Here is a 24,020-nt window from a genome sequence, read left to right as displayed (position 1 = left end):
GTTTTCCTATTGCCCTCTCAAAGGGATAGGAATCTCTAGCTTGGTTTGCTGATTGCCTTTCATCAGATTAAATGCTCATACTGTTGTGCAGATGGTACTAGAAACTATTTTGATTATTACCTTTACAAGACTTGTGTGGCTGAAGAATATCTCTGGAGCTGAACAGCATTGAAACTCAGAAAAGGCTCTGTTGGAAGAATAGTTGTTACCTGTATTTATCCTAGGCAGTTCACAAACCTTATTCTAACTTTCCTGTGTCTTTCACTCGAGCCTACATAATTGCACTTGGCTTTGTGCCTTGCCAGCCCAGCATTTGCCAGGCATAGGCTTCCCAGAAAGATTCAGATCCCTCTTGAAGATCCAGAAGCCTGACACAGACCATCCTCTGTGTGGCTTGACCTTATGATCGGGAGACGAGAACTCGAGTTACCACAAAACCACTAGTCATGGGTAGAAATCAGGGTTTGAGATGCCAGCGCTCTGGTACACCCCCCCCCCACCCAAGCTGTTTCCATTGCTCATTTGACCAAGCTCTCTACTCCTAGAGAGTTGACCTCCCAGAAAATGACAGTCATCTCCAGGATAGAAACAAGCTTTTGTTAGCTATGATTTTCCTTTTATAGCGTGGGTGTATGTTTTACTGTTTTGTTTTTCTGTTTAAACAGTGGGCCTTAGTGGTCATTCACTTGCATTTCTACTTGAGCGTTTCTCTTTTGTATATTGAGTCCGATTTTACATTGCTCTTGTCCATTGGGTTGTTTTGAGGCAATGGCTGTCTGTTCAGCACTGAGACAATTATTCAGAGCTGATTAACTATAGTTTGCCCAGTTAAGTCTTACTGTCTCAAGACTACTTAAAAAAATTATGCTTTACTGTATAGTAGTCCTTTGGGGAGGGTAATTTATCAGGGTATGTCTATGTTGAAGTTGCTTTTTTTCACCATCATCCACTTAACCACATTTGATTTCCCAATTGTAAAATTGAAATTTAGAACATAAAGGTAATGCAGCAGATACAGTTTCTGTCTCATAAAATAATTGATAGTAAATATGGGTTAGTTTTAGCCACAAATGTGAATTTGCCAGAAAGAGTAATGCTAATTCCCATTAGTCATGCTCGTAGAGTGTTTTACCTCAAATGAGAAAATGTATAAGGTACTCATTCTTCTCAGTTTTTTCCCCCTTTGGTTCTGATGAAAGAATGTCCCAGAGATTCACTCCTAGATAGTTAAACCTTGAGTGAGGAATCTGAGGATGAGGGTGGAGGGAAAGGGGTGTTTGGAAGAGTGGGATGCTAGTAATTATGTGATGGAAGAGAAACAGGATGTTGATTCACATGTAAAAATCTCCAAGCCCTGACCTCAAAGTTAAAAGATTGATGAAAGCATACCTCGCAGATATTCACAGGGCTGGATGCACCTGGTGGAAGATTTCCTGCTGGGCATTTGTCTCCTGTTTATTGAGCACCTGGGCTTGCAGAGTAGTGCTTGGGTCGGGGTTGGGTGGGGAGATCAGGGGGAGGAGTTCCAAGAAGTGGAAGATCTGGAATCTTTGAGGAGCCTGATGAGTTTGGAGTTCACTGGGAGAGTACCTGGAGCTTGCTGTTAAACGCACAATGTCTGGCGGGGAGTTCAGTCATGAAGCCCTGTGGGAGGAGTGGTGTCAGGACATTTTTCTGGAGGAGTGCTTTGTTAAATAGCCGACAGACAGGTTGTTAGGGAGGGTGGGGAGCTGGGCTGTAACTGGGACCCACTGCCCACTGTGCCCCAAGCCGCTAAACCCTTACCCTCTTGTCTCCAGTTTTGACTCGGGGCCCTTGCTGCCACGAAGTTCTCTCTATAGATAGCCCAAATGTGAATTCTCACTTCCTCCTGGTGCTTCCCCAGTAGGGCTGTTTCTGTGTTATTCATTTCGGCATCTGTTCACCTGCTATCCTGGGTCATTTTTCTCTCCCCTGTTCCATCAGGGGCATGCCAGGTGTAACACTCCTTCCCAGAAGTGCTTTGTAAATACTCGACATGTGATTCATTTGGGTTATATCTCTGTATTCCATGGTACCTGGCCCAGTGGCATTGTTGAAAACAAGTTAGAGTTTGTTCAGAGCTGAATCAGTCCCTGTCTCAGTGTGGAGATGCTTTAGGAATAAAAGGGAAACAGGAAATGCTACTTGGTGGTTGGAAACCACTCAGATTAAGTAGGATTTGGGGTGGGGGTGGGGGTTCAGTCTCTGCAGCTGAGCCAGACCTGGAGAAAACTGTGTGTTTCACATGAGCTTTTGCCCTTCAGCAGGGCCGTTGTCCTGGCTTTGGGGTTGCAGATGTGGTGGCATCAGATGGGTCTTTGAGGGGTGGGGCCGTCGAGGTGTTTCTGATGACATGCCAAGTCCTCTGCAGTTCTTTGCCTGTGCCAACCCCCAGCTAGAGTTGTAGGATTAGAAAGATAGTGAAAGGAGTTTTACAGACAGGGCTAAGTGGTGGGGGTGTGGGTGGAAGGACTATCTTTTAAGCCGCTTGGCAGGAGAAGTGGGGATTACTTAGAGTGAAACGGCAGATTATGTTCTGTGTGACTAAGTCAGAGGCGAAAGGCTGAGAGCATCGTCAGCTCCAGTGAGAGGGCTGGGTCTCCGGTCTGAGGCCAGGAGTGGGGGTCCCGAACCACTATGCATTTCGTCTTATGCTTTGCTTGAGGATTGGCTCCGATCATATTCTCAGCCCTGACCCCGCGCCTGGCTCAGGCCCTGGGCAGGTGGTGGCCCAGTGCAGTGGGGGTTCGCTCGCCATGGATGCCATGGTCACCTCTCCACAGGGCCCCTCGGACCTGAGCAGGGAAGCCCTGAGGAAGGCCTTGCCTTTAGTGAGGAGAGCTGTTCGGGGCATTGGACACAGCCGTCAGCCGTCCCCCTGGCAGCCGTCTGAGGGTAGCTGGGAGGAAGTGGTCGTCAACTGCAGAGCAGTTCCTCTTTCCCCCGACTGCACGGGCAGCCTTCACTTGCTCTTGGCCAGCGGGACAGTGACTGGTCTTGGTTTCGAGCAGCAGTCAGAATGGTGCGGTCCACCTGCCTGGTTTTGCAAATAGAGTTTTATGGGAACCCAGAGATGCCAGCTCCTTATGGCTTGTCTGTGGCTGCGTTCCCCTGGAGTGGGTGCACATGGCTGCTTTCCAGGGATGCTCAAGGACAGCTTTCATTGGGCCAGGAATCTTTAAAGTCCTTTAGAGGAGCTGACTCTGTGTGGCACCCAGGGAGGGGTCTGTGTGGCCAGGGTGCCAGCAGGCCACCTCGAGCACTGGCGCTCTCCCCAGACTGCAGAGCGCCCAGCACATTCCAGTCTGGAGTTGGTGGGATGTGGGTGTTGGGGGTACGGAGCATTTTTCATGGTGGCCGAGTTAGACTTTGGACTCAGGCCTGACTTTGACTCCACCCACAACTTAACCTGCCCTGCGATTTGGGGTTAGTTAATGTACCTCTCTGAGCGGAGTCACAGAGGAGGAGTTGTGAGAATTAAGGAAGCTGAGGAATATGAGCCCTCCCCCACACAGTGCCTGGTGCTGGGTCGTTGCAGGACTTAGAGATGGCTCTTAATAGTCTTTATTTTACTTTTGTACTTTGTTTTTAGAAAGAATGTACCAAGGATGCTTTTTTGTCCCCCTCAGAATTTGTTTTTGTTCCTGTTTGTCACTTATTACACGCTCCCTCACTTGCCACAAACCTCATGCTGCTGGCAGGTAGCTCTGGTTGCTGGGCCGGCCTCAGAGGGTGGGGTGTGGAAGCTGGGCCCTTCAGCGCCCCCTGCTTCTCAGACGGACACTTCTTAGGACAGGCCCTGGAGGGCCAGTTCCCAACTCTGGGCACTGGAGCCTGTGCCAAGGGGGAGGGGCACAGCTTCTGGGCAGCCATCGAGTTATCGTACAAGAAACCTGATGCCCTCGAGCCTGGAGAACACAGCTCCAGAGTTCAGTACCATCCTCCATGTGTGTCTGGGATGGGCTCGTGGCATCAGGGAGGCATCTGAGCAGGGGTGTGTACCGTTCATCTCTCCTCGTCATCCATATTATGTTCTGTGGGTTTTAGTTTCCTCAGTGGTTGGGCTTCCAGGATCCTGGCCTGGTGTTACAAGCCAGGCTCTGTTGGGGCTGGTTCTGGAGGTGATGAGCTGGGCCAGCCCATCACTGCCACTACATAGGCCAAGGTAGGTCTTTCGAAACAGGTAACGGAGAGGCAGGCAGTGCTGGACGCCAGGCAGTCCTCGGTGAGGAGGGGAGGTGGGCGAGGGTGCTGAGGAGCCGTGGGCCTGCTCTTCAGCCCCAGCGAGAAGGAAGGGGGAACTCTGCACCGGATCTGCCGGCAGGGCCGAGCGTAGGAAGAGAACAGAGGCCGCCTTGGAGCCAGCAGGGCGGTGGCTGTGGGGCAGCTGCTGGGGAGGGCTTGGGCACCCCTGGGAGCAGCAGGCGTGGTGTGAACCCCTGGCGGGGCGTCCTGGCTGCAGAATGTCCTGCCTGCCTGAGCTGAGTGACTGGCGTCCAGGGGACTGGAGACTCTGGGCCTGGAGGGGGCCTCGCCTCCAGGCTGGCAGAACCACTGGGGGGAGGTTTGTGGCCAGGGACCCTGGGCTCTTCCTGCTGGTGCTTCTCTCCCAGGCAGTCGTGGTTTCCGCCTGTTTCCATGTCAAGTTGACTTCCTAATTTCTCTCTCTCTCTCTCTCTCTCACCACCAAGCTAAGTAGTGTGGCATCTGTAGGGGATTTATGTGCAGATGTTCTGTAACTGGAGTGTCTGTAGGGAGGGAAGTACCTGAGAAATCTGGACAGATGGCTGCCCCCTTGCCTTGTGACAGATGTTCATAGCGCTGTGACCTGGACGGGTGGCTCTCCGGCTGGCAGGTCCACCCACGACATCCTGCCCATGACTGCCCCACACCCTGGGGTGGCCTGATGCCTGTTTCTGTCTGCACAGTTGATGTGGCATCTGTTCCAAGCGGGCCCCAGTCCTGCTGAGCTGAACGGTCCCTGTGAGCCATCTCCGCTTGTTCGTGGAGATTGGTGGGAACCCCCCCCCCCCGCCGCCACCTTAGGTGAATTTGAAGCACGTTTATTCTATGAGAATAACCAGGAGCCTCATGTGCTGGGGGCCTTTCACACGTCCTCTTGCATTTGTTTCTTAGTGAGCCTCGTTTGAGTCCTCTATGTCACCCTAAATTCTGTTTCTAAGCCACATTCTAGGACTGGGAGGCACCCGGGGGTCAGGGCCCTGAGAGCTGGGTGCTGGTTGAGATCTGAGGGTGGGAATGACCCAGAGCCCTTGCTTTTCCTTTATTCCCTGTGTGTGTCGAAGGGTTTCCGATCTCCAGGTGTACACAGGGCGTCATAGGGTCTTATATGGGGAAAGCTAAGTCAGAAGCAGCCAGCACTCCCACACACGTCAGCACAGTTCTGCACATCTGCTGCTTGGACAGGTCTCTGGGCCTCTGGGCCTCTGTTTCCTCATTTGTAGTTGGTGATGTCTAAGGCCTCTTCTAGGTCAAGGATTTGACAAACTGTAGAAAACAAAAGAGAAAAGAGGGCAGAGGTGAAGGTTTTAAGTGAAACAGAATCACTTAAATAATTTCAGAGTGAAAATTATTTCTAATTATGTTGATTGCAAATGTTTGTGTACAGAAAGTTCTATGCTTTTGCGTTCAGATTTCAAATGGGGAAATTTGACAGAATACATCTTGCGTTTAGCTTGGGACACTCAACCCTTTGCATTTCTGGTCTCCAGTGGCCGTGCGTTTCTCGTGTTCCATTAGTTCGTGTGTTTGTGGAAGTTGGGAAGGTGATAGAAAGGAGCCAGGTGCAGGCCTCTCCAGAGAATGCACGGAGCTGGAGTGAGACGTGGCCACAGAATGCATTTCTGTCTACAGCCTTGCCTGAGAGCCTGACTTCCTCGACCCTCGTTCCTTATGGCCATTTTCAAGGCCATGTGCACGGTTCTATCAAGGGGGTGGGCGGCCCGCCCTGGACCCACGATGTTTTGCCGCGCAGTGCACTCGAAGCTGTCTTGAACGTGAGAGCCAGGCACAGGCAAGCAGGAGAACCTCAGTGGCCCTGTCAGAGCATTGCCTCCTATCCACCGCCGAGGGCTGAGGCTGCTAGGCTGCTCAGAAGGGAGTGGACGGGGTGAGGCTGTGCGGGTTTCCAATCAGGATCATCTTCTCTGCCTCCGTCCATGTTGGGACTGCAGGTCAGGGGTCTCCTCAGAGAGCGTGTGACTTGGGCCCTGGCCTGTCTTGCCTGCTGACTCCTCTCAGAGAAGTGACTGCAGGCAGGGTGCTCCTGGCTGTGGCCAGGGCGTTCCCTCTGCGACACAGGCTCAGGGATGCAGGATTCACAGTTCCCTGGAGCCCAGCAGCTCGGCCTCAGAGGCTGGGCCCTCTTGGAGTGGGATTCGGCCAATTTGGGCATCAGTGAGCCCCCAGCAAACAGTGTGTAACCTGATGGGCATGACCTCCATTAAATATTGAAGAGCCAAGTCCGGCATTTCTCTCTTTTATGCCTTTAAGGTAGATGTATATTTTAAAAGCCAGCACCTCACAAGTAGGTCAAATGCAGATTCAGTGAGAAGTGGGGTTAGTCAATAGAGGAAAATGATTTGTCAAGCAAGCAATCTTAATTTTGACTCTTTTACAAAAAAACCCAAAAACCTCAAGCCTTGCCACTATATAAATGTAGCACATGCTTGTTATATAAATTGAGGAGAGGACAGAGGGAGGGAAGAGAGAGATCCTCGTGTCTTGCCGCCTTTTGTAAGTGTGACCATGCCAAGTGCACATCATAAGGTTCTTCTCCTGTGAGCAGGTGATGGATGGGCTGCTGTTACCACAGCTGCCGGTGGCCGAGCCTCGGGCATCCCCTTCCGCTGCTGGTGTGGGTGTCACAGAGACCATTCTCTCTGTGCTTTTGCATAAGCGAGCCTGAGACTTCTGAATTTGGGATGTTTTGGTATTTTCTCTTTTTCTGTGTTCTGTAGTTTTCTTTATTTCTGCCTTAGGATGGAGGCCCCAGGGCCACTTACAAACACAAGCAACATGAGATGCCAAGGGCCCTGGCGCCCGTGTCAGTCGCAGCCTGGTTACAGTCGATTGTGCAGGCAGCCCTTGCCGGCACGCATACACTCTCGAGTGCTGCTCGGGCCCAGGTGCTGGAGGACGGTGTTCCTCCAGAGCTCCTGCCTGGGTGCCTCTAAACGAGAGTCAGTCTGCGGTCCTCTGGGCTGTTGCCCAAGATAAAGCCCAGTGGAATTGGGGGCCCCCGGCACTCCTTCTAGGATGAGAGCGCCGCCCCAACATGCTGCTGCCCAGTCTCTCCTAACCCTAGAGTCTCAGGCTTGTTTGTTTCTTTTTCTTTCTTTCTTTCTTTTTTTTTTTTAATTTTTGCTGCACTGGGTCTTCGTTACTGTGTGTGGGCTTTCTCTAGTTGCAGCGAGCGGGGGCTACTCTTCGTTGTGGTGTGTGGGCTTCTCATTGCAGTGGCTTCTCTTGTTGCAGAGCATGGGCTCTAGGCATGCAGGGTTCAGTAGTTGCAGCACGCAGGCTCAGTAGTTGTGGTGCACGGGCTTAGTTGCCCCGCAGCATGTGGGATCTTTCCGGACCAGGGATTGAACCTGTCCCCTTCATTGGCAGGTGGATTCTTAACGACTGGACCACCAGGGAAGTCCTCGTCCTTGTTTCTTAATGAAGCTCATCAGAGCAAAACACATCCACGGGAAGAAACTGGGCCAGAGAGCCCTGTGGGGTCCATGGAGGAGGCTGCCATGAAGCCTCCTGAAGTCTGCTTAGCAGTGGCGGGGCTGGAGGGGCGGGCTTGTCACTGCTAGGGGATGGCCACTTGACCTTCAGTATCTTAGGGTCACCCCATGGGCCTGCATTCCAGGTCTAGGTGGGTGGGTCTTCCCTCCCGGGAGGGAGTGCTAAGGCCACACTGCTGGGGCCAGCGTGGCAGCTGCTGGACTGAGCTTCCTGCCCTCAGCTGGTGACACCACATGGGAGAAGCATGGGGTGACAAGGGTCCCAACTGAAGCCCATTCCAGCTTCCCCAGTCCCCTGGAGGCCGGCTCAGGCAGCGGGTCCTGGGACACCCAGGGAGCTGGCATGTGTTCCCTGAGATGGGGGGTGGGGTGCCCAGCTGTGGGCAGCCAGTGCTCTGGTGCAGGTCTGGATGCACAGCACCCAGGCCTCTCTTTCTGGGGTGCTCGGCCCCAGCTTTCTCAACCCATGTGTGGATTGAGTGCCCAGGATGGCCTCCTCTAAGTTTTCACACAGGTTTTTAAGATAAGCCATGGACTGTGCGGCAGGGGGGTGGGGGGTGGGGAGGGTGTCACTGGAGGCACTGCCTTCGCTTCCTGCCCGGGGAGGAGGCATGGAACACGCATGTCTCCGAGAGCCCGGCCAGGTGTGTGCTTCAGTCTCCTGGCTCTGTGCTTCCCCATCTCTGGCCAGAGCATGTGGCTTCCTCTGCCTTGGAATTTGTCCCAGCCCCCAGGACAGGTCACGAGCCCAGCTCTGTCACCTTGAAGAGACGTTGGACTAGACACAGACCATTAGAGCCAGAAGGGCCCCCGGCCTCCTCTTGGCTGAGTATCTCATTTGACAGATGGGGAAGCTGAGGCCTGGAGAGAGGAGCAATGCGCCTTGAGTAGCCGAGCGTGAGCCTGGACCCCAGGGGTTCGACCTCCGTGCTTCTGCCAACTGTGGCTCTGTGCCCCCCTCGCTGTGGTGCCAGCTCTCTCCCAGTTGTGCCCCCGGCACCTCCAGGGACCAGTGCCTCTCTTGTTCTCCAGTTGGGCCACCAGGAACATCTGTTGGTGGATACAAAGCCTAGGTTCCAGACCCTGAGACGCAGGTGGGGTCCTCTTTGCTCTTCCACCCTTGGGCCTGGGCTCCAGCCCAGTTAGCAGCAAACGCCTTGGACTCTTTGACCTTGTTCTGGAAGTATCCGTGAGGCTGCTCCTGCTGTGGCCTCTCCCGTTGCGGAGCAACAGGCCTCTCACTGCTGTGGCCTCTCCCGTTGCAGAGCACAGGCTCCGGACGCGCAGGCTCAGCGGCCACGGCTCACGGGCCCAGCCACTCTGCGGCACACGGGATCCTCCCGGACCGGGGCACGAACCCGCGTCCCCTGAATCGGCAGGCAGACTCTCAACCACTGCGCCACCAGGGAAGCCCGAGGCTGCTCCTTTTATGAAGGCAGGGGTCCCCACGCAGCGACAGGCTTGCCCCTCCCTTGGATGGCTGGGTAGTTGAGCACGGAGGCCACTTGCCTTTGAGCATAGGGTATGGGTGGGAGCATGTTGGGGAGGCTGATGGGGGCGTGCTGTCCCCCCACCCCTTGCTGCTGCCTCTGCATTTGCCAGCCTGGGTGCTGGGTCCCCAGTCCCTCCTGGGGAGTCCTCAGCCCCCCGGGGTTAGAGGGCCTCACCTCAGGCACCCTAAGATGGGGCCATGAGCCTGGCCTGGTGTGCGCCGAGCTGAGGGCTGGGCCTGGGCAGGAGTTCCTTTGGAGCATTGGCCACGTGGCCTTTTAGTGAAAAAGCCACCCCTGTTCAGTGGCCTCCCGCCCCTGCCCTTGTCCGGGTCAGCCTGGTGTCTGGAGGCCCAGCCCCATTGCTGGCTCTCCAGTGCTTGGTCTGGGGTCCTTTTGCATCTGGACGGTGGCCCTCTCACCTGGCCCTGGGCGCGCCACCACCACAGTTTTGTGGGCTCACCTCCTTTCCCTCCTTCTCTGTCCCATCCCCCATCCCTCCAGGCTTTGGAGGCCTGGGTCACTTCCTTTTCCTCTCCCTCCCACTCTCGGTGCTGAGCGAGATACCCAGTGTGTCGGTGGCATGGCCTTGAGCCCCGTCATGGGGCCTCAGCCCCGTGTGACAAGGGAGGCTCCCTGGCGTGTCCTGAGGGCGGAGATGAGCCCAGTCCCTGTCTGATCTTTCCTTCTCGACCTTCTGCCAGCTGTCTGTGGAGGTAGTGGTGAGCCGATGAATAATTCCTGAGCTTGGCAATTTGCACTTGTCACACTTGGGCACTTTTCATCCGCAAGGTGCAGGGAAGAGCCCCTGGATTCCGTGTTGCAGCAGCTCCATCCTTTTCTTTCCAGACCTCGACCCCTTTGTAGGAAATGGCGGCTGTTTTTCACCAGTAGGGAGGCTGCTGAAGCATCATTCTTCCAGAAGCCTGTCCCAGGGGTCTTCTGGCCTTGCTTGGAGAAGAGGAGGGGTCTAGGGAGTCTGGAGAAAGGGCTGAGGAGCCAGGCCAGGAGGCAGAGTCCCTTGGGACAACATCTGACCAGTGCTTCCTTAGATGAAGTTGGGGGTCTGTGTGTGGTTGGATGCTGCCCTGGGGGACAGGAAGCCCATGGGGGGACCAGGCAGTGACATATCGAGGCAGGAGGTTGGGTTGAGCACCCAGGGCCTGTGGGAGAGAGGAAGGGGCAGAGGTGCTCCGGGCTGAGCGGGGCCCTGCCCACCCATCAGCGAGGCTCTGGGTCCCGCTGGCCCCACATCCGGATTTGATCTGAGGAGAGCAGGTTTTTATACTTTGTGGACTCGGGAGGAAACCCTTGAAACCACCAGGTTTATTACACAAAATTCCAGATTTGGTGCTCATGAGTGAGAAGGGGGCCCTAACACAGCACTCGGCTTCACGGTTGAGATTCCTCCCAGTGGGAGTGAGCTCTGGGGCCCGTGGGCTCACCACGTCCAAGAGGTTCAAGGGGTTCCGCCTCGCCACCTCCCTGCCAAGATGCCTGACGCTGTGTGCCGTGGGCAGTGAGGGTCCCTAACACTCAGAAAGGCCCTGGCCCTGGGGGCGAAGCAGGGCCTGCCCAGGTGTGGAGGGAGCGCCTTCTGTAGATGGACCCCGGGAGGCGCTGCTGTGGGGGAGGCCTCCTTGGTGGTCAGCAGTCTCAGGGGGGCTCTAGGGTCACTTGGCAGCAGAAAATGAAGCTGTGTTCCATGAGCCTCTGACTACCCAGTCCTGCCCAACGAGGAGCCCCGAAATGAGCAGCGGCGGCCTGGGTCGCAGTGTCCTTCAGATGCTGACCTGTTGGCATCAGTCCCGCCTTTGAGAGCATCCCATGGGGGAAAGTGTGTCAGGTTACTCTTGTGGGACGGTTGCTGAAATGAGAAAAGGATGAACTCGCTCTCAGGAATTATTGGAGCTGTGAGGAAAGAGGCCTTGTGCACAATCTCCTTGCCTCAGAGTAAATAGGGAGGTCACCTTGACGCGACAGAGCTTAAACTTGGCTTCACCTGCAGTGGTGACAGATCAGGGTCAACGGCTGCAGGTGGCTGGAAGCAGGCGGCGCTGCCTAGGGGTTCCCTAAAGCGCCACAGATGCTGATCCTTCCAGTTGTGTGTTAGACGCATACAGCCCACAAGCCTCCAAAACTCCCTTTAGCTGTGGCTGGGCTGCGGACCAGCTGTGGGAACTGTGCTTTCTTGTCTGGGATTCACCTTGGTGTGTTGTTCTTTGTAGGATGAAACAGGTGCCTATTTAATCGACAGAGACCCCACCTATTTTGGGCCTGTGCTGAACTACCTGAGACACGGAAAGCTGGTCATTAACAAAGACCTTGCCGAGGAAGGTGAGTCGCAGGCGGGACCGGGGTGGGGGGGCCCTCCCTTGCTCTCCAGCTCCATCCCTCACAGATGCTTATTTCAGAGGGAACAGGGCTGCTCGGTGCTGCCTCTTCCCCTTTTCTTCCTCCAGGAAGCTGAGACAATCCAGAGCTGGGTGGGGGCTGGTTGGGACTGCAACCCACTCCCTCCTTCAGGTGTCCGGTTGGTGGTGCCGTGAGGTTGGGGCTCCTCCCTGGGGCCCACTGCTCTCTGGTTGCCTTGATTCACACAGCTTGGGGCCCGCCACCTCCCAGGGGTCCCCGGTCTCGGTCACCCCGGGTCTGCTCTCCTTCTGGGGCAGCCCTGGCAGAACCCCCTCTGAGTTCTTCCTGCGTTTCCAGATGCCTGCCGTGCTATGGCTCCCAGCTCAGGGTCTAGTCAGTGCTGAGAGCCCAGAGCTCTCTCCCCTTTGCTTGTTGAGCTGAGCCCGCTCCCTCCTTCTCTCCGGGCCCTCTTGCTCCTCCGACTGCGTGTCTGCATCTTCTTTTGCAGCGTCTTTTTCGTGCGCACACGTGTGTTCTGTGTGTGCAGCTATACAGTTTTAGGCAAACTGTTCCCAGCGTGATTTGCTTAGAAAGCAAATGTGGTACTTGCCACAGATCAAGCCCCTGCCGCCTGGCCTCGCTCACCTGTCTTCCGTCAGCCTCAGATGGAGTGCTTTTTTTCGGGAGAAAGGCCCCCAAGCGTGCCATTTCCCATCTGCCCCTCAGAGCACGAGGGGCGCCTGGAGCATCTGGATGGTAGAAGGCTGGCCCTTCAGGCCAAAGTGCTTATCCTGAGGCTTCCAGGGCTTATTCGCAGCCCCACAGTCCCCACCCCTGGATCCAAAGGGAAGGGTTGATAGGACGTCGCCCCGCGTCATCCTGAGATGGGACGTGCCAGGTGCACCTCCCTTTGGGGCCTTGAAGAGAGAGACATCTGCCTGGGCGGTGGCTGCCCCACCCCCCACTCTGCTGAGTCCCTGAGACCTCATTAGGCTGCAGCTCAAGGGTCAGACAGAGTCCACATCTCCGAGCCCCCGGTGCTGCTAGCGCAGGGACCCGCTGTACAGAGTGCAGACTGGTCGGGGCGACCAGGCATGGTGGCAGGAGGCATGCACCTGACCTTCTGGAATACCCACGAGGAGCCTCCCGAGGCAGGGCCCCTCCGATCCGCTCTTCAGAGTTTCCTGGCCATTCAGAGCCCCTAAACTGGGGACGTTGCAAATGGCAGGAAAGGGTTCCTAAGTTGGCAGGTGTCCCGCAGCTGAGCAGCCTCTCAACCAGCCGTCTTCTGACTGAGTGATGCAGGGACCCATGTGAGGCGGCCGCTAGCCCAGGACAGACGGCCACAGGCTCTGGAGGGGGTCTGTCCGAGAAACGTCCTGGGGGCCCGGCGTGAACTCAGCACCCAGCAGGTCACCTGGAAGGACACGGGCCAGACGTGCATCCACAAACATGCCCTTTCTCCGTGTGCACCCTGGGGCCCTGAGAGCCAGCGGTGTCTGCAGAGTCTGTAGGATGGCAGGACGGGGGCCGGGCTTCCAGTGGGCTGGGCTGAGAACGGGCCACCGGTCCACTGAGGGGCAGAGGCACAACGTTTATTCTTTGATCTGGTGGGAATTACAGTTGTTCTTCTTTATTCTAGGGGTGTTGGAGGAAGCAGAATTTTACAATATCACCTCACTAATAAAACTTGTAAAGGACAAAATTAGAGAACGAGACAGCAGAACATCACAGGTGAGACCGGTGACTAAGGTGCAGGAACCTTCCGAGGCCTGGCATAAAGGCGCGGCTCGCTTCCCTCCCTCCTTGCTGACCGGCTTCCTCTGCAGTTGTCCTGGCGCCTGTGGCCCGCCCTCTGGACACCTCCCGCGGTTCTGCCAGCTGGCGCCCTGGCCGGCACGCAGGGCACGTGCTTCGTGGGCCCCACTCCAGTGGGGAACAATGAGCAGCTGCTGAGGAGGACGGTCCAGTGAGGGTGAGGAGGGGGCAGAGGGAGAGCAGGAGGCCTCTGTGGGGCTTGAGTGTGTGGCCGTCTCGGGGAGGGCATTGCAGACAGGGCACAGCGAGCGCAAAGGGCCTGTGGTAGCTGAGTACTCAACCCATTCAGAGGGCCAGCGTGGCTGGAGGGACAGCACAGGGGAGTTGGTGGCAAGCTGGGCACAGACAGATGAGGTGGGGGTCCTGTAGGTGTGTGTAAGCACGATGAGAGTTTGGCTTTTACCAGGAAGGAAGGGCTCAGTAGGTACTCTTTGTGCTGGACTGTGTCCCCAGTGGTGCAGAGCCCCATGTGGGACCCATTTGCACTTGGCCACTCTGCTGCCCATTAGGCCAGTGTTGTTTGAGATGGGCTGAGTCTAGCACCTCCCACGAAGGGAGGTACCAGAGGGTCTAGGCATTAGTCTTTGTTGCGGTGCCAGCTCTGCACTTGCTAGTAGAGTGCCAGGCCCTGCCCGGCGGGTTCCCTCTGCCAGGAGGCTGCTGTGAAGTGCACTTTCTCTCAGAGCTTCATGCCAGACTACATGAAGAGTCACCATCCACTTAAAACCCTTTCACTGCCCCCCACCGACCCCGGGCCTTCCCGCTGGGCACTCAGCAGGCCCTGAGCTGGAGCTCTTGGCCTTTGTGAAGAGGCTTGCTGACAGCCTGGCCACTCCGAGTGGCTGGTCAGGGGCCAGGGGAGGGCACAATGGGGTGACGGCGCGGGAGGCTGGGACCACCCACCACACAGCTCCCGCCCTCTCCCTGTTGCAGGAGCCACAGGGCCATCGGGACAGCGGGAGGGGCCCGGGGAGGGGATAGGAGATGTGGCCACAAGCTCCCCAGTCATCTCTGGCCAGTTTGAGGCCTCTTTTCCCTCTGCCCAGCACCCCTGGTTACGAACCCTGTGACCTGGGCTGGCACCAGCCCTCTGTGCCTGTGTCCCCACTGCATGGTGTATGTGGGAGAGGCCCCCTCACAGGCTGGCAAGGGGATTAGCAGGCTCAGGCTGAGCAGTGCTCAGTGTCCTCCACTGTTTCACAAATGAAAGCACTTGGGCTGTGTGGTGACCCGTGTACTTTGAGCTGTGACCCTGTCACTGACGTGTTGTGTATCGGCTGGAGCGGCAGCTGTATTAGGACAGGCCTTTGGCCAGTGCTCCCCGCGGTGTTGCCAGAAGCCGAGCTTGGAGCATAGCTCAGCGAAGGTCAGGTGGGTGAGTGGGTCAGAAGATCCACGGGCTCCTGTCCGACCTGCTGTGCGTGTCTGAGAGCTTTTTTCTGTGAGCAGGGCTGAGGCTGGTCCTGCTTAGCTCTCAAGGCACCCCCTTAGTTCAGAGACTTTGTGTGGTTCCCCCAAGGCACAGGAATGGCTGTCATCGTGTATTCACATCTAGCCACAGGTGCTCTTGGGATTTCAGGAACATGACTCATTTTATTTTGGAATTCAGAAATGGAAATATTTTTGGAGGTGGATGAGAAAGCAGAAAACGGCAGCTGTTCCAGCATGTTTGTTTTTGCTTCTTCGGTGGATACCTTTGGGGTTCCTTTAGGCATCATGACCTGGGTCCTAGAGGTGGAAGGGAACCATCAGCCTCCCCTGGGCCCCTGTCGCCATCCCCAGTTGGCATGTGGGGCGGGGCTGCGAGGGGGCGGGGCACGGGCGCTGCCCTCACCCGTGGCCCTTCTCACAGGTGCCAGTGAAACACGTGTACCGTGTGCTCCAGTGTCAGGAGGAGGAGCTTACGCAGATGGTCTCCACCATGTCCGACGGCTGGAAGTTTGAGCAGGTACAGTACCCCCTGAGCCTGCAGCACAGTGGGTCTTTTAATTATAAAGGCCCTGCTCGGGTCCTCAGGTCAGCTGGCCCCCGGGACCAGTAATGAGGTGTTGGGCGGCCTGCAGTTCATGGAAGCATGGGTCCCCATCATGTCTCCAGCACCTCTCACAAGCAGCAGCTGTACCAGTCCCGACTGGATTGGTCACGGGTGATGGGGGGAGCGGCAAGAGTTGTTCTTAGGTTCCCACCTCCCAAGTCTTCTCTCTGCAGTTATTTTTCTTAGTCTAGCCCATTCTTTTGTGGGAGGACTGTTCTGTGTGCTTTTCTCTGACATCTCCGTGTGTGTCCGCGTGTGTGTGTGTGTGTGTGTGTGTGTGTGTGTGTGTGTGTGTGTGTGTGTGGAGTTGATATCCTGAGTGCCTCCTGGCCTGACCCCAGCACCCGTCCCCTCCCGTGTCCGCCCTGGCCCCTCCTGGCTCTTCCGTGCTGGCCGAGCAGATGGGGCTCTGGCTCCTTTGTGCTGCTGTTGGCATAGATGCCCTTCCCCTTGGGGCTGCTCTGCAGCCCCCCAGCCCCCTGTCCTGCCCTTGATTGGAAAGTGCTGCTGACTCTGGCTCGGCCATGCCCCTCATTTTCCTCAGCTCTGCTTTTGCTAGGACGGCTGTGAGAAGGGATGAGAACCAAGTCTCTTCCACCCACCCACCGCCCTCTGTCCACAGCGCTCCGGTGTTTCTGTGGGCATGCTGCCTCTCGTCCTGGGGAACTGCAGCCCATTACCTGTGGGCCTGAGAACACGGCAAGGATGTCCTCCTGAGTGGGTGGTACCTTGCCCACAAGCTCATTGTCGCTGTTTGTGTGTCTTAGGCAGAGACTCTGAGGTTTGGGCTTATGACCCTGCCTGGCCCGAGCCCCAGGCGCTGGTCGTGAAGGGTGGAGACCAGGTCTGTGACCCCAGCCCGCCCCCTCTGGCTCCTGAGAGCATCCTCTGGTGCGAGCTTTCTGTCCACGGTGGGAAATCATGGGGTCCCCTGGCATCCCTCCTAATTAAGGCTACCCTTTTTTATGGGTCTTTTGAAATAATGAATCAGGCTGTAGAATGCTTGGCGTCCTCTTGAAATGTCATGAAAGGTGCAGTCGGCACTTGTGTCCCACTCTCCACCCGGAGACATAGCCAGCAGGGCCGCTCTGATGCCCTGCCCTTGCCCTGGGGCGGGGGTGTGGAGGGTGTCCAGGTGGGGTCCCGTGGTTGCATTTGCATTCCTCACTCCCTGACCCCAGCACAGTCACACCAGGCTCACAAAGGAAAGGAAGGCTCCCACCGCCCCTCGTTTTGTCCCTTGGTGTGCAGCCTGGAAAAGGGCTGGGGAGACGGGAGCTGCGGTCACCGGTTCAGGATCCGTGAACTAGGTCACCTTCGCTGTGGCTGCTGCGGAAGGGAGAGGGGTTCCCGTGCCTCCTGCATGGGCACTTCCTCCCTGAGACCAGCTCAGGAGCTTTGTCCTGAGCTCCTCTGAGCGGATCCCAAACCCACAGCAAAGAGCAGCTCCTCTGTCCCCAAGTCTCACCCGCTTTGCCCAGTTCCTCCCTTGGGGACGTGCTCCCCCCGTTCATGCCAGAGAAACACCAGAACCAGGGTCACGTTTTGTTCACTTGTCTACTTCCCAGAAACAGGAGCTGGAACTGCAGGGGAAGAGGAGCCAGAGCCTGGGACCCCGCGAGGTGGTGGGGCTGAACCCAGAGTCGCCCAGTGGTCAGTGACAAGGCCAGAGCCAGGTTCTGAGAGGCTTGCACGCCTCGTGAGGATGTGGTCCCTGGGCCGACCTGATTATGAGTGGCTGCATATGCGCTGCTCCATCTGCATCCAGGGCTGGGCACCCCTGAGGTCCGCAGGTGGCAGGCCTGTCTCCGAGAGGCATTTATGAACCAGAACAGCCTTCCAGTCTGTTCCTAGAACAGACCTTTTTTTTTTTTTTTTTCCTCCCCTTCCTCAACTCTTTATTTCACCATCGCTTTGGTAGCCATCTAACCCCCAATGAAAAGCCTAAGGTTTACAAAGAAATTACAAAACAGCTTTGCTGCAAAAATCAGTCCCATGTTTGGGAAGACAAATACCTGTACGTGTACACAAAACACAAACTCCCTGGACCCCATTCCCCAGCATCCAGAGTGTTATCTCTGGCAGAGGCTGACAGGTGGGCACCCTATCTAGCCTTGGGGGAAGGGTGGGAGGGATGAGTTTCTCAGGGGGTCTGATCAGTTCCCTCTATAACCTCTAGAAACCATCCACTTCTCTCCACCAGAGAGGCAGGGTGGGCACGCTGGCCCTGGAGCTTTCCTCTCCTTTCCCAGAGCAGGCCGCACCGCTCTGTACACTTCCCTCACTCGGCGGTGCTCACCATGTCCTTGTCACTGCACATGGCGCTCCCGCCCCTGGCCTCTCCTCCGTGGGCAGTTCCATCAGTAGAGAAGGCAAAGATGGAGGGTCTTCCAGGCACTGCCTTGATAATTGTGCCACTGATAGTTCACTACAATTTTAGTGCTTTTCTTTTCATTAAACACAAAATCCCTGGTGGCTCTGGGCTAAGCTGGAGCAGGCGGGTCGGCCCTCAGCTCCTGTGTGGCTGTAGTGGTGACCTGGAGGCCCGGGGATGCAGGGCCATGGGCGTGGACACACCCAGACTGAGATTGCGGCTGAGGCGTGGGAAGCCACAGCCCTGGCATCTCTCTCGCCCCCGGCCCTTCCCTGAGCCTGTCGGAGCTGCTGCGGCCCTCCTATGCCCCTTCGCAGTCAGTAGCCCCAGTGGGAGGAAGGCTTGGTCCTGGCTTCCTTGGGGAGGGGCTCACCCTCACATGTGTGCAGGCGTGTGCTCACACTCGTGTGTTCAGAGCCCGTGCAGAGGGCACAACTTACGGGCAGAGCAGAGTGCCGCTGCCCCGCTGCCTGCTCTCGGGCCTGGCCCACTTGGTGCCCACTCCAGCGTTGCATTCCCCTCCCCGGGTCACTCAGCATCCCCTGGACCCAGCCAGGAACATGAGAGGAGCTTGGACGTGCTGGCACAGGAGGCCCGTCCTGCACGTGGTGTGTGTGGTGTGTGTGTACGGGTGCGTCTGAGCTTGAGTGTCGGTGTTCAGGGACTTTATTTTCAGTAAGTTCGTTAAAAGTCTCTTGGCTGAATCCTGTCCCTTAGCTTCCCCGAGCATCGGCCGTCTTTGCCGGTGGTCTTTGCAGGCTGTTTCCCTCCTGGCGGGGGGCTGGTCTTGAGCCAGGTGTGTGAGGCTCTCTGCCCACATCCCACTGGCCTTCTCTCCTCCCAGCTGGTCAGCATTGGCTCTTCCTACAACTACGGGAGTGAAGACCAGGCCGAGTTCCTCTGCGTGGTCTCCAAGGAGCTGCACAACTCCCCGTATGGCACGACCAGTGAGCCCAGTGAGAAGGCCAAGGTGGGTGAGGCTGCAGCCTGAGTGCCCTCTGCAGGGCTGGGTTTCTCTCCTTTGCTGTGTTGTTTCTTACTGTCGTCACGGCGCTCCTGGCCATGCAGGCTTCCTGGCGGCCTGCTCGCCTCATGCTGCTTGTCCATCATCACCTAATTCTCGCCTGGCATATCAGAAGCAGAGTCCTGGAACAGAGGACACGGACGGCCATGGGACGCGAGTGGTGGAGCGCGGGGTTGTTGAACACGCTGCGGCTACCACAGCCCAGACCTTCTGCCCTCACCTCTTCTAACCCGCTAGCCTGCTCCTGGAAGTGTTGCTGTCTTCCAGTCCTGCCGGTGGGGGCTACGCTTCTGAGTGATGCCACTGTGGGCTGTTTTCCTGGGGACTGGGGACGTCGAGGCTGGAGGGCAGGGCCTCCTGGTTGGCACCTGCCTCGGATACACCCATCCCAGGCTTGGGAGTCGTGCTGGTTTGTAAACGGAGCAGATCCAGCAGGTTGTGTGATTTTGAGACTCCACGGAGTGTTGCCTTGGCCTGGCACAGGCCAGTTCCTGTTGAACTGCACCGGCTCCCTGCTGGACGTCTGGCCCTTCTGTCTCCCGAGAAGCGCAAGGGCAGCCTCATGGCAGGGAGCAGCTGCTACCCTTGCCTGGAGGTGACAGGTTCTAGTGGCATCTCCTCTGGGCTTTTTGCTGAGGTCGGTGACTCCAGATGTGTCTGTCCTTGCAGAGTCCATCATCAGCCTGGGCAGGACTTCTGGACCTTCAAGCCAGGTGGTGCCTGGACAGCCCCACAGCTGGCTCTGAGGGGACCCAGGGGCTCTGTGGCGGCCAGCCTGTGTGTCCTGGGCCCACAGGCCGCCCTGGTGGAAGGCTCTGGCATGCTGTCAGAGGGTGTTTTGCGTGAGTGTGGGCAAGGCCAGAGGCGTTTTAACGGATGACATTAAACCGGGGGCTCCAGGCCTTCCTCACACTCTTGGCTGGTGCTACCCTGGCTGCTACCTGCCTAGAACTGCCCCTGTGAGCCTTTCAGGATCTTCCTTGGAGGCATGGGCTTGGGAATGGATGGCAGATTCGCCTCTCCCGCTGGTCTTCCCGCGGTGGCCGTCCTCCACTGGTGCTCGAGGCAGCTCTTTCACCCCAGCACGACTGGGCAGTTGTCCAGGCCCTGGGGCCTCCAGAGTCCTCACATCTTGCCCCCCACCCCACCCCCAACTCCTGGCCTGCAAGGGTGCCTACAGCTGCAAGTGCAGGGTCCGGGCTGTTCCGCCGCTGCCCAGGGCAGGCTGTCATGGGGGTTGGTGCAGGTCCCCGCAATGGGCCAGGAACAAAGGGGTCCTGGTGCCATGCCTGGGGACGTGCTTCCTGTTGAGTCAGGGTAGGAGGCAACCCCACTTCCCGGAGCCCCCAGCCTCACGAGGAGCCATACCTCTCTGAGCGTTTGCAGGGCTCTTTTGCAAGTTGTCTTATTTTTAGAAACTTTTATTTCTGAACTTGAAAAATTCTCATAGCCAAGTTCTCCAGGGCAACTGCCTGAGCTCATGTCCCTCTGGTGGCTTTTCAGCTGCAGAAGGGATGCATTTGTGCTGACAGAACTCCACTCATGACCCCAAATCCCTTTGCCATTGAAAGTGCGGCCCTATGTCTCTCTCCAGAAATACGTGGCTCTGGAGTGTGGCAGCCACAGCAGCTTCTAAACTGGGGCCGTGGCAGGAGCTCCCCAGGAGGTGGAGCACAGCCAGGGCCTCCATAAGCCATGGAAAAGTGTTGAGGCCAGATTGGGGGTCATGATCTGGGGACACCTGTGCACAGCCTGGTTGGAGCAGTACTTCATGTTCTGAGGACAGTGAGTCCACTACTGTGGACCTGCTCACTGGGTGCCCACAGCACGGGCCAGAGAGAGAGAGAGAGAGAGAGAGAGAGAGAGAGAGAGAGAGAGAGACACACACACACACACACACACACACACACACACACACACACGCACGCACGCACGCGCGCGCGCGCGCGCGTCTTGAGGTGGAAGTGGCAGGAGAGTGGGTGGAGGTTGGGCAACTCAGTGAGGGGACCGGTCCACTGAGAGCGGCCACCAGCAGCCCCAACTTCGGGGGCTTCCCAAACCACTCTCCGACTCCATGATCTGCTGGGAGGACTCAGAACTCACTGCTGGCTGTTCTGCTCAAAGTTACAGTTTATTACAGGAAGTACGGAAAGAGGGGGGGTTTCAAACTTGCCAGGGGAGGGTGTGTGGGGCAGAGGCCAGGAAGTATGCCAGACGTGGAGCTCATGTCGCAGAGGTGCTCCTCGTGCAGTCAGGATGCGTGGCACCGTGCACGGAGCACCGCCCACTAGGGGTGCCCCGCCAGCCTCCGTGTGCAGAGATATTACTGGGCTCAGTCACATAGGCATGATTGATCCATTGATCAACAGTTGATCACCCATGTGCCTGATTGCAGTCTCCAGTCCCCCAGCCAACTGACCCAACCCCCCCCATCACAGGGTCAGACTGGTGTGTCCTGGAGGTCATGACCTCCCAGGAGCCGAGGGCAAAGGCCAGACCTCTGTTTGGGCAAGGTTCAGTTTTTTACAACACAGAGGGAAGGAAAACTCTGGAACTTCGGGAGTGCCGGGGCCCAGGGACGTCGTGCTTCCCCCCACAGTGTGATCTGGACGAGGCTGGCCTGTAGTTCACCGCACAGCACAACTTCAGGTCCAGCCCTGAGCGCCGTGCTCTCTGCTGCCCCGTGGAGGCCTGGCCTGTCTGGGTGGGCTTCCCTCTGCTGCCTCCCGCCTCGCCCTGCACTGATGACGGTCCCTCTCTTCTTCTCCTCCCTGCCGCCTGCCGGTGCCGAGCCAGAGTGACGACGAGGACACGGGTCACGAAGGGAATGACTCAGATTAAGTGTAAATGTCATGGTGAGCCTGCGCCCTTGAAACTGACCACCTACCTTAGCCTCCTTGATCCCAGCCCCTCCTCCGCTGCGTCTGTCTCATGCCTGTAGTTGACAGAGAACCTTCCATGCTAGATGCCAGCGCATAGATCTGCACTGGAGCCAGTCTGTCTCGGGGCGGGGCTGTCTGTCCCCTTGAGGATGCCCGTGTGGGTGGGGTTGGGACCTTGGCTGAGGCACCTGCGCGCTGTGTGTGTCAGGCTTGGGAAGGGCCTCCTTGCCATGGGTGCCAGCAGCAGAGACGCGGGTCTGCGCCTCCTAGGGACGCGCAGGCCCCAGCCCGCCAGCCTCCCCACCCTGTCACCAGTCCACCCACGGGCTCAGGGCCAAGGAGTCGGAGCTTGTGCCACAGAGAGTGGGCCCTGATCCCGACACCAAAGCCCGTGGCAGCCCTACTCCCTCATGCCTCAGACTAGGGGTGCTGGTGGAGAGGAGTCTGTGGGGACCCTCCTTCTGTTTGCCCTGTCATGGGAGGCTCCATGGACGCCCCCTCAGCCCCTCGCTGCTCCTCAAGTCCCTGCTGCCTCCCGGCCCTTCTTGTTGTCCGAAACCTGTGGCTCAGCCAAGATCCCATCGGCAGGGAGCGCCTCGTCTGCTCCCTCGCGTTGCACAGGGGAGGTTGAGGCCCAGAGAGGGCAGGGCACAGGTGTCATGCAGGGTTCCCCGCCAAGCCCTGCAGGTGAGGAGCTTGGGAAGAGCCTGTGGCCAGCCATGTGCTGAGAGGCCAACATCTGGCTGTGAGTCTGGTATGGGGACGCAGAGCAAGAATGGCTTTTACATTTTTAGTGGTTATTTTTCTGGTGATTATATGAGTGCATAATATCCGCAGCTTTACCTCTTGACTCGGAAATCCTGAAGTATTTACTACCTAGCCCTTTAAGGAAAGGTTTGCTGGGCCCTGGTCTGGACCACTGCCGTCCAGGGCATGTGCAGCACGAGCTCCATCTGTCGTTTTAAACTTTCTAGCAGCCATGTTAAGAAAGTAAAAAGATGCGTGAAATTGATGCTAATACTGTTAGCCCATTACATGCATAATATTGTCATTTCAACCTAAAAAATCACTGACATATTTTACTTTGCTCTTCTCTAAGTCTTTGAAATCAGGCGGTAGTTTGCGTTTGTGGCCCGTCTCGGTTTGGAGTGGCCGCACCTTAGGGGCTCAGCTTGACTTTGGCCTGGCCTGATGGTGAACTGTGGTAGGAGCAGGGACACGGGGTGGGGGGGCGGGCAGGGACAGAGGAGCCAACCTCCAGGAGGGAGGAGGGGCTTCTTTCAGCAGCACTGCCCACCCCCCGCCCCCAGTTACAGACTTCACATCTGCTGGCAGGAGCCGCTTCAGTGACCCTGACTGCCAGGGTCTGGGCTGTGGGAGGGGCGAGGTGGGCTGATGCCAGGGCAGCCCTGGAGTGGCCCTGGCCCCTGGGCCCGCTGGGTTGGGGCGGGGGGCAGGGGTGCCATGTGCCATGCACAGCCTGCTCAGTCCCTGTGGCCCCACTCAGGCCTTCTTGTGGGCGGCAGCCCAAGTGAGAGCTCCTTCCAGGGCAGATGGGCCGTGACCGTCACAGGTCCCGGGAGGGGGCTTCTGTCCTCGTTAGGAGATAGTCACTGGGGCTCGGGCTCTGGCAGGGCGGCCCCTCCTGTGCTGTCACCTTGCTCCCAGCCCACGTGATAGTTACGTGGGCCTTGTCCTTTCCGCCACTGAGGCCTGGGAACTCGGACACCGTCTGCTCTGCTGGGCTCCCACTGAGTGAGCGGCTCTCGGCTTCACGGCCCCCCAAACTCCAGTTTTCCCTGCAAACAGCCACGATGATAAGGCGGCAGACCCTCTTGGGGCTGGGACTAGTGCCATGGGGGCCAGAGGGTCCTCTAGGGCTGAGTGGGGACCCACCCTCACCCCAAGTCACGTCCTCAGACCATGTCCCTCCGACAGGGGCCTCCTGGGCTTTCCCAGTGAGCGGGCGAGTCCTGCTGAGCTTAGGGGCTTGTCCTTGTCTGGCCTGAGGAGGGGCCTTCAGCCTGGGGTGCTGTTCCCCCAGCACAGTGGAAGGTGCACCTACTGGGGAACGGGCAGCGAGCAAGAGGGTGTGCTGCCTGGACGGCCTCAGAGCTGTCAAAGACAGAGGGACAGGCCTGGGGAGCCACAGGGATGGGGGTGCGTCGGGACAGGCTGGAGAGCTTGGGCTTCTCTTGAGTCATTTGAACAAGCCCTCGGGGGACGTGAGAGATGGGCCGTGTGTTTCTGGACAGCCGCCCTGA

General features: G+C 57.4%; 1 protein-coding gene across 2 annotated transcripts in view; it reads left to right on the top strand.

The window, feature by feature from the left end:
* Positions 1 to 24,020, top strand: part of KCTD5 (potassium channel tetramerization domain containing 5) — a 28,067-nt gene that overhangs the window by 956 nt on the left and 3,091 nt on the right. The window contains exons 2-6 of one of the 2 annotated variants that reach the window (XM_081256644.1): positions 11,497 to 11,605; positions 13,266 to 13,357; positions 15,294 to 15,389; positions 18,695 to 18,820; positions 21,671 to 21,729. In XM_081256644.1, coding sequence (XP_081112770.1) covers positions 11,497 to 11,605; positions 13,266 to 13,357; positions 15,294 to 15,389; positions 18,695 to 18,820; positions 21,671 to 21,715 — 468 coding nt within the window. In that variant the 3' untranslated portion in view covers positions 21,716 to 21,729. The remainder of the gene's footprint in view (positions 1 to 11,496; positions 11,606 to 13,265; positions 13,358 to 15,293; positions 15,390 to 18,694; positions 18,821 to 21,670; positions 21,730 to 24,020) is intronic. The other variant, XM_081256645.1, reaches the window with a different exon arrangement.

This window comes from Mesoplodon bidens (assembly GCF_964165515.1).
Source record: "Mesoplodon bidens genome assembly, chromosome: 15".
NCBI classification, from domain to species: Eukaryota; Metazoa; Chordata; class Mammalia; order Artiodactyla; family Ziphiidae; genus Mesoplodon; species Mesoplodon bidens.
Note: the sequence above shows the minus strand (reverse complement) of the source record. Positions and strands in the feature narration are given on the sequence as shown.